The following is a 20,296-nucleotide window of genomic DNA, read 5'->3' as shown; positions in this document are numbered from 1 at the left end:
CTCTCCGACTCATCCCTCTAACAACTCTACCTCTGCCTGCGTCCCTCCATCCCTCATCTTCATGTCTCTCTATATAAATCCCTCCACCCCTCCATCTATATACATCCCTCCACCCCTCCATCTATATACATCCTCTATCCCTCCACCTATATACATCCTCTATCCCTCCATCTATATACATCCCTCCATCTATATACATCCCTCCATCTATATACATCCCTCCATCTATATACATCCCTCCATCTATATACATCCCTCCATCTATATACATCCCTCCATCTATATACATCCTCTATCCCTCCATCTATATACATCCCTCCATCTATATACATCCCTCCATCTATATACATCCCTCCATCTATATACATCCCTCCATCTATATACATCCCTCCACCTATATACATCCCTCCATCTATATACATCCCTCCATCTATATACATCCCTCCATCTATATACATCCCTCCATCTATATACATCCCTCCATCTATATACATCCCTCCATCTATATACATCCCTCCATCTATATACATCCCTCCATCTATATACATCCTCTATCCCTCCATCTATATACATCCCTCCATCTATATACATCCCTCCATCTATATACATCCTCTATCCTCATATATACATCCCTCCATCTATATACATCCCTCCATCTATATACATCCTCTATCCCTCTATCTATATCCATCCCTCCATCTATATACATCCCTCCATCTATATACATCCCTCCATCTATATACATCCTCCACCCCTCCATCTATATACACCCCTCCATCTATATACATCCCTCCATCTATATACACCCCTCCATCTATATACATCCCTCCATCTATATACATCCCTCCATCTATATACATCCCTCCATCTATATACATCCCTCCATCTATATACATCCCTCCATCTATATACATCCCTCCATCTATATACATCCTCTATCCCTCCATCTATATACATCCCTCCATCTATATACATCCCTCCATCTATATACATCCCTCCATCTATATACATCCCTCCATCTATATACATCCCTCCATCTATATACATCCCTCCATCTATATACATCCTCTATCCCTCCATCTATATACATCCCTCCATCTATATACATCCCTCCATCTATATACATCCCTCCATCTATATACATCCCTCCATCTATATACATCCCTCCATCTATATACATCCCTCCATCTATATACATCCCTCCATCTATATACATCCCTCCATCTATATACACCCCTCCATCTATATACATCCCTCCATCTATATACATCCCTCCATCTATATACATCCTCCACCCCTCCATCTATATACATCCCTCCATCTATATACATCCCTCCATCTATATACACCCCTCCATCTATATACATCCCTCCATCTATATACATCCTCCACCCCTCCATCTATATACATCCCTCCATCTATATACATCCCTCCATCTATATACATCCCTCCATCTATATACATCCCTCCATCTATATACACCCCTCCATCTATATACACCCCTCCATCTATATACATCCCTCCATCTATATACATCCCTCCATCTATATACATCCCTCCATCTATATACATCCCTCCATCTATATACATCCCTCCATCTATATACATCCCTCCATCTATATACATCCCTCCATCTATATACATCCCTCCATCTATATACATCCCTCCATCTATATACATCCTCTATCCCTCCATCTATATACATCCCTCCACCTATATACATCCCTCCATCTATATACATCCCTCCATCTATATACATCCTCTATCCCTCCATCTATATACATCCCTCCATCTATATACATCCCTCCATCTATATACATCCCTCCATCTATATACATCCCTCCATCTATATACACCCCTCCATCTATATACACCCCTCCATCTATATACATCCCTCCATCTATATACATCCCTCCATCTATATACATCCCTCCATCTATATACATCCCTCCATCTATATACATCCCTCCATCTATATACATCCCTCCATCTATATACATCCCTCCATCTATATACACCCCTCCATCTATATACATCCTCTATCCCTCCATCTATATACATCCTCTATCCCTCCATCTATATACATCCCTCCATCTATATACATCCTCTATCCCTCCACCTATATACATCCCTCCACCTATATACATCCCTCCATCTATATACATCCCTCCTTCTATATACATCCTCTATCCCTCCATCTATATACATCCCTCCACCCCTCCATCTATATACATCCTCTATCCCTCCATCTATATACATCCCTCCATCTATATACATCCCTCCACCTATATATATCCCTCCATCTATATACATCCCTCTATCCCTCCATCTATATACATCCTCTATCCCTCCATCTATATACATCCTCTATCCCTCCATCTATATACATCCTCTATCCCTCCACCTATATACATCCCTCCACCCCTCCTTCTATATACATCCTCCCTCCATCTATATACATCCCTCCACCCCTCCATCTATATACATCCTCTATCCCTCCATCTATATACATCCCTCCATCTATATACATCCCTCCATCTATATACATCCCTCCATCTATATACATCCTCTATCCCTCCACCTATATACATCCTCTATCCCTCCATCTATATACATCCCTCCATCTATATACATCCCTCCATCTATATACATCCTCTATCCCTCCATCTATATACATCCCTCCATCTATATACATCCTCTATCCCTCCATCTATATACATCCCTCCATCTATATACATCCCTCCATCTATATACATCCCTCCATCTATATACATCCCTCCATCTATATACATCCCTCCATCTATATACATCCCTCCATCTATATACATCCCTCCATCTATATACATCCCTCCATCTATATACACCCCTCCATCTATATACATCCCTCCATCTATATACATCCCTCCATCATATATACATCCCTCCACCCCTCCATCTATATACATCCCTCCATCTATATACATCCCTCCATCTATATACACCCCTCCATCTATATACATCCCTCCATCTATATACATCCCTCCCTCCATCTATATACATCCCTCCATCTATATACACATCCCTCCATCTATATACATCCCTCCATCTATATATCCCCTCCATCATCCCTCCATCTATATACATCCCTCCATCTATATACATCCCTCCATCTATATACATCCCTCCATCTATATACATCCCTCCATCTATATACATCCCTCCATCTATATACATCCCTCCATCTATATACATCCCTCCATCTATATACATCCCTCCATCTATATACATCCCTCCCTATATACATCCCTCCATCTATATACATCCCTCCATCTATATACATCCCTCCATCTATATACATCCTCTATCCATCCCTCCATCTATATACATCCCTCCATCTATATACATCCCTCCATCTATATACATCCCTCCATCTATATACATCCCTCCATCTATATCCCTCCATCTATATACATCCCTCCATCTATATACATCCCTCCATCTATATACATCCCTCCATCTATATACATCCCTCCATCTATATACATCCCTCCATCTATATACATCCCTCCATCTATATACATCCCTCCATCTATATACATCCCTCCATCTATATACACATCCCTCCATCTATATACATCCCTCCATCTATATACATCCCTCCATCTATATACATCCCTCCATCTATATACATCCCTCCATCTATATACATCCCTCCACCCCTCCATCTATATACCCTCCCTCCATACATCCCTCCATCTATATACATCCTCTATCCCTCCATCTATATACATCCCTCCATCTATATACATCCCTCCATCTATATACATCCCTCCATCTATATACATCCCTATCCCTCCATCTATATACATCCCTCCATCTATATACATCCTCTATACATCCCTCCATCTATATACATCCCTCCCTCCATCTATATACATCCTCTATCCCTCCATCTATATACATCCCTCCATCTATATACATCCCTCTATCCCTCCATCTATATACATCCCTCTATCCCTCCATCTATATACATCCTCTATCCCTCCATCTATATACATCCTCTATCCCTCCATCTATATACATCCTCTATCCCTCCACCTATATACATCCCTCCATCCCTCCTTCTATATACATCCTCTATCCCTCCATCTATATACATCCCTCCACCCCTCCATCTATATACATCCTCTATCCCTCCATCTATATACATCCCTCCATCTATATACATCCCTCCACCTATATACATCCCTCCATCTATATACATCCCTCCTTCTATATACATCCTCTATCCCTCCATCTATATACATCCCTCCATCCCTCCATCTATATACATCCTCTATCCCTCCATCTATATACATCCTCTATCCCTCCATCTATATACATCCCTCCATCTATATACATCCCTCCATCTATATACATCCCTCCATCTATATACATCCCTCCATCTATATACATCCCTCCACCTATATACATCCCTCCACCTATATACATCCTCTATCCCTCCATCTATATACATCCCTCCATCTATATACATCCTCTATCCCTCCACCTATATACATCCCTCCATCTATATACATCCCTCCATCTATATACATCCCTCCATCTATATACATCCCTCCATCTATATACATCCCTCCATCTATATACATCCTCTATCCCTCCACCTATATACATCCTCTATCCCTCCATCTATATACATCCTCTATCCCTCCATCTATATACATCCCTCCATCTATATACATCCCTCCATCTATATACATCCCTCCATCTATATACATCCTCTATCCCTCCATCTATATACATCCCTCCATCTATATACATCCCTCCATCTATATACATCCCTCCATCTATATACATCCTATCCCTCCATCTATATACATCCCTCCATCTATATACATCCCTCCATCTATATACATCCCTCCATCTATATACATCCCTCCATCTATATACATCCCTCCATCTATATACATCCTCTATCCCTCCATCTATATACATCCCTCCATCTATATACATCCCTCCATCTATATACATCCCTCCATCTATATACATCCCTCCATCTATATACATCCCTCCATCTATATACATCCCTCCACCTATATACATCCCTCCATCTATATACATCCTCTATCCCTCCATCTATATACATCCCTCCACCTATATACATCCCTCCATCTATATACATCCCTCCATCTATATACATCCCTCCATCTATATACATCCCTCCATCTATATACATCCCTCCATCTATATACATCCCTCCATCTATATACATCCCTCCATCTATATACATCCCTCCATCTATATACATCCCTCCATCTATATACATCCCTCCATCTATATACATCCCTCCATCTATATACATCCCTCCACCTATATACATCCCTCCATCTATATACATCCCTCCACCTATATACATCCCTCCATCTATATACATCCCTCCACCTATATACATCCTCTATCCCTCCATCTATATACATCCCTCCATCTATATACATCCTCTATCCCTCCATCTATATACATCCCTCCACCTATATACATCCTCTATCCCTCCATCTATATACATCCCTCCATCTATATACATCCCTCCATCTATATACATCCCTCCACCTATATACATCCTCTATCCCTCCATCTATATACATCCCTCCATCTATATACATCCTCATCCCTCCATCTATATACATCCCTCCATCTATATACATCCTCTATCCCTCCATCTATATACATCCCTCCATCTATATACATCCCTCCATCTATATACATCCCTCCATCTATATACATCCTCTATCCCTCCATCTATATACATCCCTCCATCTATATACATCCCTCCACCTATATACATCCCTCCATCTATATACATCCCTCCATCTATATACATCCCTCCATCTATATACATCCCTCCATCTATATACATCCCTCCATCTATATACATCCCTCCATCTATATACATCCCTCCATCTATATACATCCTCTATCCCTCCATCTATATACATCCCTCCATCTATATACATCCTCTATCCCTCCATCTATATACATCCCTCCATCTATATACATCCCTCCATCTATATACATCCCTCCATCTATATACATCCTCTATCCCTCCATCTATATACATCCCTCCATCTATATACATCCCTCCATCTATATACACATCCCTCCATCTATATACATCCCTCCATCTATATACATCCCTCCATCTATATACATCCTCTACATCCCTCCATATACATCCCTCCATCTATATACATCCCTCCATCTATATACATCCCTCCATCTATATACATCCTCTATCCCTCCATCTATATACATCCCTCCATCTATATACATCCTCTATCCCTCCATCTATATACATCCCTCCATCTATATACATCCCTCCATCTATATACATCCCTCCATCTATATACATCCCTCCATCTATATACATCCCTCCATCTATATACATCCCTCCATCTATATACATCCCTCCATCTATATACATCCCTCCATCTATATACATCCCTCCATCTATATACATCCCTCCACCTATATACATCCCTCCATCTATATACATCCCTCCATCTATATACATCCCTCCACCTATATACATCCTCCATCCCTCCATCTATATACATCCCTCCACCTATATACATCCCTCCATCTATATACATCCCTCCACCTATATACATCCCTCCACCTATATACATCCCTCCACCTATATACATCCCTCCACCTATATACATTCCTCCATCTATATACATCCTCTATCCCTCCATCTATATACATCCCTCCATCTATATACATCCCTCCACCTCTCCATATACACTGCTCAAAAAAATAAAGGGAACACTAAAATAACACATCCTAGATCTGAATGAATGAAATATTCTTATTAAATACATGTTTCTTTACATAGTTGAATGTGCTGACAAAATCACACACAAATTATCAATGGAAATCAAATTTATCAACCCATGGAGGTCTGGATTTGGAGTCACACTCAAAATCAAAGTGGAAAACCACCCTACAGGCTGATCCAACTTTGATGTCCTTAAAACAAGTCAAAATGAGGCTCCGTAGTGTGTGTGGCCTCCACGTGCCTGTATGACCTCCCTACAACGCCTGGGCATGCTCCTGATGAGGTGGCGGATGGTCTCCTGAGGGATCTCCTCCCAGACCTGGACTAAAGCATCCACCAACTCCTGGACAGTCTGTGGTGCAACGTGGCGTTGGTGGATGGAGCGAGACATGATGTCCCAGATGTGCTCAATTGGATTCAGGTCTGGGGAACGGGCGGGCCAGTCCATAGCATCAATGCCTTCCTCTTGCAGGAACTGCTGACACACTCCAGCCACATGAGGTCTAGCATTGTCTTGCATTAGGAGGAACTCCGGGCCAACCGCACCAGCATATGGTGCGTCAGGCTACCTCTGGCGAGCACATGGAGGGCTGTGCGGCCCCCCAAAGAAATGCCACCCCACACCATGACTGACCCACCGCCAAACCGGTCATGCTGGAGGATGTTGCAGGCAGCAGACAGTTCTCCACGGCGTCTCCAGACTGTCACGTCTGTCACGTGCTCAGTGTGAACCTGCTTTCATCTGTGAAGAGCACAGGGCGCCAGTGGCGAATTTGCCAATCTTGGTGTTCTTTGGCAAATGCCAACCGTCCTGCACGGTGTTGTGCTGTAAAGCACAACCCCCACGTCGAGCCCTCATACCACCCTCATGGAATCTGTTTCTGACCCTTTGAGCAGACACATGCACATTTGTGGCCTGTTAGAGGTCATTTTGCAGGGCTCTGGCAGTGCTCCTCCTGCTCTTCCTTGCACAAAGGCGGAGGTAGCGGTCCTGCTGCTGGGTTGTTGCCCTCCTACGGCCTCCTCCACGTCTCCTGATGTACTGGCCTGTCTCCTGGTAGCGCCTCCATGCTCTGGACACTACGCTGACAGACCCAGCAAACCTTCTTGCCACAGCTCGCATTGATGTGCCATCCTGGATGAGCTGCACTACCTGAGCCACTCCGTCTCATGCTTCCACTAGAGTGAAAGCACCGCCAGCATTCAAAAGTGACCAAAACATCAGCCAGGAAGAATAGGAACTGAGAAGTGGTCTGTGGTCTCCACCTGCAGAACCACTCCTTTATTGGGGGCGTCTTGCTAATTGCCAATAATTTCCACCTGTTGTCTATTCCATTTGCACAACAGCATGTGAAATTGATTGTCAATCAGTGTTGCTTCCTAAGTGGACAGTTTGATTTCACAGAAGTGTGATTGACTTGGGAGTTACATTGTGTTGTTTAAGTGTTCCCTTAATTTTTTTGAGCAGTGTATACACATCCCTCATTTACATTACATTTTACATTTAAGTCATTTAGCAGACGCTCTTATCCAGAGCGACTTACAAATTGGTGCATTCACCTTATGACATCCAGTAGAATAGTCACTTTACAATAGTGCATCTAAATCTTAAAGGGGGGTGAGAAGGATTACTTATCCTATCCTAGGTATTCCTTAAAGAGGTGGGGTTTCAGGTGTCTCCGGAAGGTGGTGATTGACTCCGCTGTCCTGGCGTCGTGAGGGAGTTTGTTCCACCATTGGGGGGCCAGAGCAGCGAACAGTTTAGACTGGGCTGAGCGGGAACTGAACTTCCTCAGTGGTAGGGAGGCGAGCAGGCCAGAGGTGGATGAACGCAGTGCCCTTGTTTGGGTGTAGGGCCTGATCAGAGCCTGGAGGTACTGAGGTGCCGTTCCCCTCACAGCTCCGTAGGCAAGCACCATGGTCTTGTAGCGGATGCGAGCTTCAACTGGAAGCCAGTGGAGAGAGCGGAGGAGCGGGGTGACGTGAGAGAACTTGGGAAGGTTGAACACCAGACGGGCTGCGGCGTTCTGGATGAGTTGTAGGGGTTTAATGGCACAGGCAGGGAGCCCAGCCAACAGCGAGTTGCAGTAGTCCAGACGGGAGATGACAAGTGCCTGGATTAGGACCTGCGCCGCTTCCTGTGTGAGGCAGGGTCGTACTCTGCGGATGTTGTAGAGCATGAACCTACAGGAACGGGCCACCGCCTTGATGTTAGTTGAGAACGACAGGGTGTTGTCCAGGATCACGCCAAGGTTCTTAGCGCTCTGGGAGGAGGACACAATGGAGTTGTCAACCGTGATGGCGAGATCATGGAACGGGCAGTCCTTCCCCGGGAGGAAGAGCAGCTCCGTCTTGCCGAGGTTCAGCTTGAGGTGGTGATCCGTCATCCACACTGATGTCTGCCCATCATGCAGAGATGCGATTCGCCACCTGGTCATCAGAAGGGGGAAAGGAGAAGATTAATTGTGTGTCGTCTGCATAGCAATGATAGGAGAGACCATGTGAGGTTATGACAGAGCCAAGTGACTTGGTGTATAGCGAGAATAGGAGAGGGCCTAGAACAGAGCCCTGGGGGACACCAGTGGTGAGAGCGCGTGGTGAGGAGACAGATTCTCGCCACGCCACCTGGTAGGAGCGACCTGTCAGGTAGGACGCAATCCAAGCGTGGGCCGCGCCGGAGATGCCCAACTCGGAGAGGGTGGAGAGGAGGATCTGATGGTTCCCTCCACCTCTCCATCTAATATACAGTGAGGCAAAAAAAGTATTTAGTCAGCCACCAATTGTGCAAGTTCTCCCACTTAAAAAGGCCTGTAATGTTCATCATAGATATACTTCAACTATGACAGACAAAATTAGGGGAAAAAATCCAGAAAATCACATTGTAGGATTTTTAATGAATGAATTTGCAAATTATGGTGGAAAATAATTATTTGGTCAATAACAAAGTTTATCAATACTTTGTCACTGGAGGGATGTATATAGATGGAGGCATGTATATAGATGGAGGGAACTTGCACAATTGGTGGCTGACTAAATACTTTTTTGCCCCACTACATCCTCCCCTCCATCTTCATGTCTCTATATACATCCTCCATCTTCATGTCTCTCTATATACATCCTCCATCTTCATGTCTCTCTATATACATCCTCCATCTTCATGTCTCTCTATATACATCCTCCATCTTCATGTCTCTCTATATACATCCTCCATCTTCATGTCTCTCTATATACATCCTCCATCTTCATGTCTCTCTATATACATCCTCCATCTTCATGTCTCTCTATATACATCCTCCATCTTCATGTCTCTCTATATACATCCTCCATCTTCATGTCTCTCTATATACATCCTCCATCTTCATGTCTCTATATACATCCTCCATCTTCATGTCTCTCTATATACATCCTCCATCTTCATGTCTCTATATATACATCCTCCATCTTCATGTCTCTATATATACATCCTCCATCTTCATGTCTCTATATATACATCCTCCATCTTCATGTCTCTATATATACATCCTCCATCTTCATGTCTCTCTATATACATCCTCCATCTTCATGTCTCTCTATATACATCCTCCATCTTCATGTCTCTCTATATACATCCTCCATCTTCATGTCTCTCTATATACATCCTCCATCTTCATGTCTCTATATATACATCCTCCATCTTCATGTCTCTATATATACATCCTCCATCTTCATGTCTCTATATATACATCCTCCATCTTCATGTCTCTATATATACATCCTCCATCTTCATGTCTCTCTATATACATCCTGCATCTTCATGTCTCTATATACATCCTCCATCTTCATGTCTCTATATACATCCTCCATCTTCATGTATCTATATACATCCTCCATCTTCATGTCTCTATATACATCCTCCATCTTCATGTCTCTATATATACATCCTCCATCTTCATGTCTCTATATATACATCCTCCATCTTCATGTCTCTATATATACATCCTCCATCTTCATGTCATGTCTCTATATATACATCCTCCATCTTCATGTCTCTATATATATCCTCCATCCTCTCATCATCCTCCATCTTCATGTCTCTATATACATCCATCTTCATCCTCCATCTTCATGTCTCTACATATCTTCACATCCTCCATCTTCATGTCTCTATATACATCCTCCATCTTCATGTCTCTCTATATACATCCTCCATCTTCATGTCTCTATATATACATCCTCCATCTTCATGTCTCTATATACATCCTCCATCTTCATGTCTCTATATACATCCTCCATCTTCATGTCTCTATATACATCCTCCATCTTCATGTCTCTATATACATCCTCCATCTTCATGTCTCTATATACATCCTCCATCTTCATGTCTCTATATATACATCCTCCATCTTCATGTCTCTATATATACATCCTCCATCTTCATGTCTCTATATATACATCCTCCATCTTCATGTCTATATATACATCCTCCATCTTCATGTCTCTATATATACATCCTCCATCTTCATGTCTCTATATATACATCCTCCATCTTCATGTCTCTCTCTATATACATCCTCCATCTTCATGTCTCTATATACATCCTGCATCTTCATGTCTCTATATACATCCTCCATCTTCATGTCTCTATATACATCCTCCATCTTCATGTCTCTATATACATCCTCCATCTTCATGTCTCTATATACATCCTCCATCTTCATGTCTCTATATATACATCCTCCATCTTCATGTCTCTCTATATACATCCTCCATCTTCATGTCTCTATATACATCCTCCATCTTCATGTCTCTATATACATCTTCATGTCTCTATATATACATCCTCCTTCTTCATGTCTCTATATATACATCCTCCATCTTCATGTCTCTCTATATACATCTTCATGTCTCTCTATATACATCTTCATGTCTCTATATACATCCTCCATCTTCATGTCTCTATATACATCCTCCATCTTCATGTCTCTATATATACATCCTCATGTCTCTATATACATCCTCCATCTTCATGTCTCTCGAAATAAATCTGTCCGTCCCTCCACCTCTCTTGCCAACACTCATCTCACTCTCTCCATCCCCCTCCATCTCTCTCATACCATTATGTCAGGCTGTTGCTCACCGCCTCAAAATACCAGAATCCTCCTCTAACCTCTGAACCCATGGCTGTGTGTCATGGCGATGGGTTGCCATGGTAATCGTGGTGACAATTTGCATTTTGCCACTAACCAATTGGCCGCAGATGTGAATGACGCGTCATAGGATCGGTTAAGCTTCATTGGTTCCCCATTACGCTTCCGTATGCTGTGGTTAACTCTGATGGGTGTCCTGGCTCTGGCCAATGAACAGTCAGGATGAGCATGATGCTTATTGGATAAAAACGGATCCTCCCCCCTCATCCCCCTCCTTCATCTGCTTCTCATTTCCTCCGTGTGTGTGTGTGTGTGTGTGTGTGTGTGTGTGTGTGTGTGTGTGTGTGTGTGTGTGTGTGTAACAAGCAGTAGGCTTGGGCAGTATCCAGATTTCATACCGGCAATGGACAGGAAGCTCTATTTTCAAACCCCACTGACTGAGCCTCTGTAAACCGAAAGGTTAAGAATGCTAACAAGTAGTTGTAAAATCACATAGCGAATGCTAACGAGCACATTGCGAACGTCTTCTGCAGTCTCTGGCATAAACTATTTGCAGAACAGACATCCCAGCTCATAAAGTTATACAAGTAACAAATAAATGCTACTCACAGTTTGCTGCACATAACAAATATTAAACAGCAAGGCTGTTGATTCTCTGCTGTTACCAAGAGAAGCTTGATTTTGCAAGAAGAAGCTAACTAGCTACTAAATTAGCAAACCCATTGCACAACTGCAGAGCATTTAGCTCATTGTAGACAGTTGACTGAATATCTATAAGATATCGAGCTGGCTAACATTTTAGTTGTGATTTCTATACTGTAACTAGATCACCTGGCGCGTGCTGCCTAACAGGAAGTGACTCACAAGGCTCCGGTCTCTCGTTGTGTGATTGTAAACAAACAATAATAACATATTGTACAAGTTGACTGCGGGTATTTACTTTAAAAGCTACAAATACTCAAATGTATGAAAAAAATGAAATAAAAACATAAAATAAATAGTTTTTGATGAAAAACTATCCGGTGGCTATTTCCAAATAGCCGGTATACCGCCCAAGCCTAGGGTGCAACATGTCATTTCAGAGCCCAGCAGTCCTGCGCTCTCTAGGGCTGTGTCTCAACAGTCTGTGGCTTTCTCTGTAACACCCTGTACATTATTGAGACTCACCCATCGAGCCGGAAGAGCTGTGCACTTATTCAGTCCTGTCTATCAGTGTCACTCTATCGGTTTCTCTCTCCTCCCCACTCTCTCTCTTGCTCTATCTCTTTCCTTTTCTCCTTTGTCCTCTGTGTCTCTCTTTCTGCTTCCCCTGTTGTCCCCCCCCCTCGGTATATTATCATGGTACCGCAGCTCGGGGCAGTCGTATTCCTCGGCCCAGTATGAGTCAGGGCTGCAGTAGGGAGACCAGCAGAGAGAGCAGCAGAGATACCAGCCCTGTGCGTTCCTTTACACCTCTGGGTGAGTAACACACACACACATCATCGACACCATGTAATCACACACACACACACACACATCATTGACACCATGTAATCACACACACACACACACACACATCATTGACACCACGTTTTAACACACAAACAAAACCATCATTATGGAACAACAAAACTGACCACCTTGCATACATTTGATCCAACGTCAACACATGCTAGGCTTTGGAGGTCGATATTAGACTGTGGAGGCTTTGGAGGTCGTTATTAGACTGTAGAGGCTTTGGAGGTCGATATTAGACTGTAGAGGCTTTGGAGGTCGATATTAGACTGTAGAGGCTTTGGAGGTCGATATTAGACTGTAGAGGCTTTGGAGGTCGATATTAGACTGTAGAGGCTTTGGAGGTCGATATTAGACTGTAGAGGCTTTGGAGGTCGATATTAGACTGTAGAGGCTTTGGAGGTCGATATTAGACTGTGGAGGCTTTGGAGGTCGTTATTACACTGTAGAGGTAGAGGCTTTGGAGGTCGTTATTAGACTGTAGAGGCTTTGGAGGTCGATATTAGACTGTGGAGGCTTTGGAGGTCGTTATTACACTGTAGAGGTAGAGGCTTTGGAGGTCGTTATTAGACTGTAGAGGCTTTGGAGGTCGTTATTAGACTGTAGAGGCTTTGGAGGTCGTTATTAGACTGTAGAGGCTTTGGAGGTCGTTATTAGACTGTAGAGGCTTTGGAGGTCGTTATTAGACTGTAGAGGCTTTGGAGGTCGTTATTAGACTGTAGAGGCTTTGGAGGTCGTTATTAGAATGTAGAGGCTTTGGAGGTCGTTATTAGAATGTAGAGGCTTTGGAGATCGTTATTAGACTGTAGAGGCTTTGGAGGTCATTATTTTGGAGGTCATTATTAGAGACTAGAGGCTTTGGAGGTCATTATTAGACTAGAGGCTTTGGAGGTCGTTATTAGACTAGAGGCTTTGGAGGTCATTAGATTAGAGGCTTTGGAGGTCGTTATTAGACTAGAGGCTTTGGAGGTCGTTATTAGACTAGAGGCTTTGGAGGTCGTTATTAGACTAGAGGCTTTGGAGGTCATTATTAGACTAGAGGCTTTGGAGGTCGTTATTAGACTGTAGAGGCTTTGGAGGTCGTTATTAGACTGTAGAGGCTTTGGAGGTCGTTATTAGACTGTAGAGGCTTTGGAGGTCGTTATTAGACTGTAGAGGCTTTGGAGGTCGTTATTAGAATGTAGAGGCTTTGGAGGTCGTTATTAGAATGTAGAGGCTTTGGAGGTCGTTATTAGAGGTCGTTATTAGAGGCTTTGGAGGTCGTTATTAGAATGTAGAGGCTTTGGAGTCGTTATTAGAATGTAGAGGCTTTGGAGGTCATTATTAGACTGTAGAGGCTTTGGAGGTCGTTATTAGACTGTAGAGGCTTTGGAGGTCATTATTAGACTAGAGGCTTTGGAGGTCGTTATTAGACTAGAGGCTTTGGAGGTCATTATTAGACTAGAGGCTTTGGAGGTCGTTATTAGACTAGAGGCTTTGGAGGTCGTTATTAGACTAGAGGCTTTGGAGGTCGTTATTAGACTAGAGGCTTTGGAGGTCGTTATTAGACTAGAGGCTTTGGAGGTCGTTATTAGACTAGAGGCTTTGGAGGTCGTTATTAGACTAGAGGCTTTGGAGGTCGTTATTAGACTAGAGGCTTTGGAGGTCGTTATTAGACTAGAGGCTTTGGAGGTCGTTTAGAGGCTTTGGAGGTCGTTATTAGACTAGAGGCTTTGGAGGTCGTTATTAGACTAGAGAGGTCTAGAGGCTTTGGAGGTCGTTATTAGACTAGAGGCTTTGGAGGTCGTTATTAGACTAGAGGCTTTGGAGGTCGTTATTAGACTAGAGGCTTTGGAGGTCGTTATTAGACTAGAGGCTTTGGAGGTCGTTATTAGACTAGAGGCTTTGGAGGTCGTTATTAGACTAGAGGCTTTGGAGATCGTTATTAGACTGTAGAGGCTTTGGAGGTCGTTATTAGACTAGAGGCTTTGGAGGTCATTATTAGACTAGAGGCTTTGGAGGTCGTTATTAGACTGTAGAGGCTTTGGAGATCGTTATTAGACTGTAGAGGCTTTGGAGATCGTTATTAGACTGTAGAGGCTTTGGAGGTCGTTATTAGACTGTAGAGGCTTTGGAGGTCGTTATTAGACTAGAGGCTTTGGAGGTCGTTATTAGACTGTAGAGGCTTTGGAGGTCGATATTAGACTGTGGAGGCTTTGGAGGTCGTTATTACACTGTAGAGGTAGAGGCTTTGCAGGTCGTTATTAGAATGTAGAGGCTTTGGAGGTCGTTATTAGAATGTAGCGGTAGAGGCTTTGGAGGTCAATATTAGACTGTAGAGGCTTTGGAGGTCAATATTAGACTGTAGAGGCTTTGGAGGTTGATATTAGACTGTAGAGGTAGAGGCTTTGGAGGTCGATATTAGACTGTAGAGGCTTTGGAGGTCGATATTAGACTGTAGATTCTTTGGAGGTCGTTATTACACTGTAGAGGCTTTGGAGGTCGATATTAGACGGTAGAGGTTTTGGAGGTCGATATTAAACTGTAGAGGTAGAGGCTTTGGAGGTCGTTATTAGACTAGAGGCTTTGGAGGTCATTATTAGACTAGAGGCTTTGGAGGTCGTTATTAGACTGTAGAGGCTTTGGAGGTCGTTATTAGACTGTAGAGGCTTTGGAGGTCGTTATTAGACTGTAGAGGCTTTGGAGGTCGTTATTAGAATGTAGAGGCTTTGGAGGTCGTTATTAGAATGTAGAGGCTTTGGAGGTCGTTATTAGAATGTAGAGGCTTTGGAGGTCGTTATTAGAATGTAGAGGCTTTGGAGGTCGTTATTAGACTGTAGAGGCTTTGGAGATCGTTATTAGACTGTAGAGGCTTTGGAGGTCATTATTAGACTAGAGGCTTTGGAGGTCGTTATTAGACTGTAGCGGTAGAGGCTTTGGAGGTCGTTATTAGACTAGAGGCTTTGGAGGTCGTTATTAGACTAGAGGCTTTGGAGGTCATTATTAGACTAGAGGCTTTGGAGGTCGTTATTAGACTAGAGGCTTTGGAGGTCGTTATTAGACTAGAGGCTTTGGAGGTCGTTATTAGACTAGAGGCTTTGGAGGTCGTTATTAGACTAGAGGCTTTGGAGGTCGTTATTAGACTAGAGGCTTTGGAGGTCGTTATTAGACTAGAGGCTTTGGAGGTCGTTATTAGACTAGAGGCTTTGGAGGTCGTTATTAGACTAGAGGCTTTGGAGGTCGTTATTAGACTGTAGCGGTAGAGGCTTTGGAGGTCGTTATTAGACTAGAGGCTTTGGAGGTCGTTATTAGACTAGAGGCTTTGGAGGTCGTTATTAGACTAGAGGCTTTGGAGGTCGTTATTAGACTAGAGGCTTTGGAGGTCGTTATTAGACTAGAGGCTTTGGAGGTCGTTATTAGACTAGAGGCTTTGGAGGTCGTTATTAGACTAGAGGCTTTGGAGGTCGTTATTAGACTAGAGGCTTTGGAGGTCGTTATTAGACTAGAGGCTTTGGAGGTCGTTATTAGACTAGAGGCTTTGGAGGTCGTTATTAGACTAGAGGCTTTGGAGGTCGTTATTAGACTAGAGGCTTTGGAGGTCGTTATTAGACTAGAGGCTTTGGAGGTCGTTATTAGACTAGAGGCTTTGGAGATCGTTATTAGACTGTAGAGGCTTTGGAGGTCGTTATTAGACTAGAGGCTTTGGAGGTCGTTATTAGACTAGAGGCTTTGGAGGTCGTTATTAGACTAGAGGCTTTGGAGGTCGTTATTAGACTAGAGGCTTTGGAGGTCGTTATTAGACTAGAGGCTTTGGAGATCGTTATTAGACTGTAGAGGCTTTGGAGGTCGTTATTAGACTGTAGAGGCTTTGGAGGTCGTTATTAGACTAGAGGCTTTGGAGGTCGTTATTAGACTGTAGAGGCTTTGGAGGTCGATATTAGACTGTGGAGGCTTTGGAGGTCGTTATTACACTGTGGAGGTAGAGGCTTTGCAGGTCGTTATTAGAATGTAGAGGCTTTGGAGGTCGTTATTAGAATGTAGCGGTAGAGGCTTTGGAGGTCAATATTAGACTGTAGAGGCTTTGGAGGTCAATATTAGACTGTAGAGGCTTTGGAGGTTGATATTAGACTGTAGAGGTAGAGGCTTTGGAGGTCGATATTAGACTGTAGAGGCTTTGGAGGTCGATATTAGACTGTAGATTCTTTGGAGGTCGTTATTACACTGTAGAGGCTTTAGAGGTCGATATTAGACGGTAGAGGTTTTGGAGGTCGATATTAAACTGTAGAGGTAGAGGCTTTGGAGGTCGTTATTAGACTAGAGGTAGAGGCTTTGGAGGTTGATATTAGACTGTGGAGGCTTTGGAGGTCGTTATTACACTGTGGAGGCTTTGGAGGTCGTTGTTAGACTGGAGGCTTTGGAGGTCGTCATTACACTGTAGATTGCGTACCCAGACCAGCAGTGCAGGCAGCATGCCTCAACTCTAAGGTAGATTATTCCCAGCCGTTTAGACAACCTGGGCTAGCTGATGGAATACTGTCAGCCGCTGTAGGGAAGTAGAACTCTTAGAGGGCTACACACACACACACACACACACACACACACACACACACACACACACACACACACACACACACACACACACACACACACAGAGTTGCTGCATGGTTCTGGGTCTCACTTTCTCTCACACGTAGTGTGTGTTTTAACGGTGCGTGGGGGGCGGGGTGTTTCTACGTGTGTGTGTGTCTGTGTTTCTACGTGTGTGTGTGTCGTTGATGGTTGCAGCATCGCGCCACTACTCTCGCTCCACCGGAGCTCTCCACACCGCCGACGCTTTAGGGGCCGCAGGTGAACAATGAGTACCTCTCTCTCTCTCTCCATCTTCTTGATTCCCTTCTCTTTTCCGTTCTCTAGATCTTCTCGTTATTTTTCTTTGTTCTCCTTCATCGCCTCTTCCTGGACCTCAAGCTTCCGCCACCCCGTTCAGTTGCCGCGACAACCATTTTGTCTCCATTCCGACGATGCATTTGTAGCTGTCTTCCCTCGCTCATCGATTTTCCTGATTTTAATCCCCGCCTCCCATCGACACGGACATGACCCCGCACAGTGTCCTCCATGTATGTTTGTTTGTTTCCTTGTTTACTCCCATCATGCTTTGCATGGAAGTTCACAGCCCTTGGGGTCAAGGTTCACTTGGTTATTTATTCACCATACCATCTAGCGGGGGGTTGTTATGTGATCGGGGAGGTCGGAGGGAGGTCTGATCTGGTGGAAGGGTGTGGGTGAGGTCGGTGGATGAGGTGGGAGAGAATGAGGGAGGGAGGGAGGGAAGAGGTTGGTGAGGGTGGGTGAGGTGAGGTTAGGGGGTGGATGAGGAGGTGGGAGAGAATGGTGAGGGAGGGAAGAGGTTGATGGGGTGAGGGAGGGAAGAGGTTGATGGGGTGAGGGAGGGACGCGGGTGAGGGAGGGACAGAGGGATGAGGTAAGAGGGGGTAAGGGAGGGACAGAGGGACGTGGGTAAGAGGGGGTGAGGGAGGGACAGAGGGATGAGGTAAGAGGGGGTGAGGGAGGGACAGAGGGATGAGGTAAGAGGGGGTGAGGGAGGGACAGAGGGATGAGGTAAGAGGGGGTGAGGGAGGGATGAGGTAAGAGGGGGTGAGTGAGGGAGGGAGGGATGAGGTAAGAGGGGGTGAGGGAGGGATGAGGTAAGAGGGGGTGAGGGAGGGATGAGGTAAGAGGGGGTGAGGGAGGGATGAGGTAAGAGGGGGTGAGGGAGGGAAGAAGGTTGTTGGATGACGTTGGAAGGGATTGTGTATTTGACTGCATCTGTAACGTTCGTCTCTCTCCTCCCTCCAGGGTACAGTATCAGTCAATCCAGCCATCTGTCATCGTCAGTCAGCACCATGAGAGTCCTCACTGGGTCTGATATAGAGGAGGCCCTCGCTGACGCCCTGGTACACACACACACACACACACACACACACACACACACACTAACTCAAGGTGGTATTCAAAGCCGGGGTCGCGACCCCTAGTGAAGTTATTTACATTTTCATAACCTAGATGAAAATGTAATGAATTGGAGGCTATTTGTTGATGTAAAAATGGAAATGTACAGATTTGAAGGATCTGTCGTTAGATATGGGCTATGGTGGAAAACGTCTGAATACCACTGTACTTACTGTTGTGGGGACTGGTGACTAACCCCTGGTTCCTCTGTCGTGGGGACTAACCCCCGGTTCCTCTGTCGTGGTGACTAACCCCCGGGTCCTCTGTCGTGGGGACTAACCCCCGGTTTCTCTGTTGTGGGGATTAACCCCCGGTTCCTCTGTCGTGGGGACTAACCCCTGGTTCCTCTGTCGTGGGGACTAACCCCTGGTTCCTCTGTCGTGGGGACTAACCCCCGGTTCCTCTGTCGTGGGGACTAACCCCCGGTTCCTCTGTCGTGGGGACTAACCCCCGGTTCCTCTGTCGTGGGGACTAACCCCCGGTTCCTCTGTCGTGGGGACTAACCCCCGGTTCCTCTGTCGTGGGGACTAACCCCCGGTTCCTCTGTCGTGGGGACTAACCCCCGGTTCCTCTGTCGTGGGGACTAACCCCCGGTTCCTCTGTCGTGGGGACTAACCCCCGGTTCCTCTGTCGTGGGGACTAACCCCCGGTTCCTCTGTCGTGGGGACTAACCCCCGGTTCCTCTGTCGTGGGGACTAACCCCCGGTTCCTCTGTCGTGGGGACTAACCCCCGGTTCCTCTGTCGTGGGGACTAACCCCCGGTTCCTCTGTCGTGGGGACTAACCCCCGGTTCCTCTGTCGTGGGGACTAACCCCCGGTTCCTCTGTCGTGGTGACTAACCCCCGGTTCCTCTGTCGTGGGGACTAACCCCCGG

The 20,296-nt window shown here is 44.6% G+C and overlaps 1 protein-coding gene and 2 long non-coding RNA genes across 7 annotated transcripts in view; 2 read left to right on the top strand and 1 right to left on the bottom strand.

Moving 5' to 3' along the window:
• On the bottom strand, positions 1–8,426 carry LOC127909207 (uncharacterized). The gene is made up of 6 exons (XR_008070271.1): positions 6,599–8,426; positions 5,508–5,611; positions 5,073–5,446; positions 4,443–4,618; positions 2,582–2,606; positions 1–412 (listed from the first exon to the last, which is right to left on the bottom strand). It is a non-coding gene; the product is annotated as an uncharacterized LOC127909207 (long non-coding RNA).
• LOC118397938 (CLIP-associating protein 2-like) overlaps positions 1–20,296 on the top strand; it is a 149,238-nt gene that overhangs the window by 106,288 nt on the left and 22,654 nt on the right. Inside the window, exons 24-26 of the mRNA XM_052469456.1 lie at positions 13,291–13,398; positions 18,199–18,261; positions 19,270–19,367. Of these exons, the coding sequence (XP_052325416.1) occupies positions 13,291–13,398; positions 18,199–18,261; positions 19,270–19,367 (269 nt within the window). The remainder of the gene's footprint in view (positions 1–13,290; positions 13,399–18,198; positions 18,262–19,269; positions 19,368–20,296) is intronic.
• On the top strand, positions 14,886–16,699 carry LOC127909212 (uncharacterized). 5 transcript variants are annotated; one of them, XR_008070288.1, is made up of 3 exons: positions 14,886–15,024; positions 16,321–16,382; positions 16,653–16,699. It is a non-coding gene; the product is annotated as an uncharacterized LOC127909212 (long non-coding RNA). The 5 variants fall into 5 exon arrangements; XR_008070287.1 differs by having other exon boundaries at positions 14,913–15,051; XR_008070286.1 differs by having other exon boundaries at positions 14,940–15,078.

This window comes from Oncorhynchus keta, chromosome 19 (assembly GCF_023373465.1).
Source record: "Oncorhynchus keta strain PuntledgeMale-10-30-2019 chromosome 19, Oket_V2, whole genome shotgun sequence".
In the NCBI taxonomy this organism is placed as follows: domain Eukaryota; kingdom Metazoa; phylum Chordata; class Actinopteri; order Salmoniformes; family Salmonidae; genus Oncorhynchus; species Oncorhynchus keta.
The sequence above is the reverse complement of the archived record's forward strand: the minus strand, read 5'-3'. Positions and strand labels throughout refer to the sequence as shown.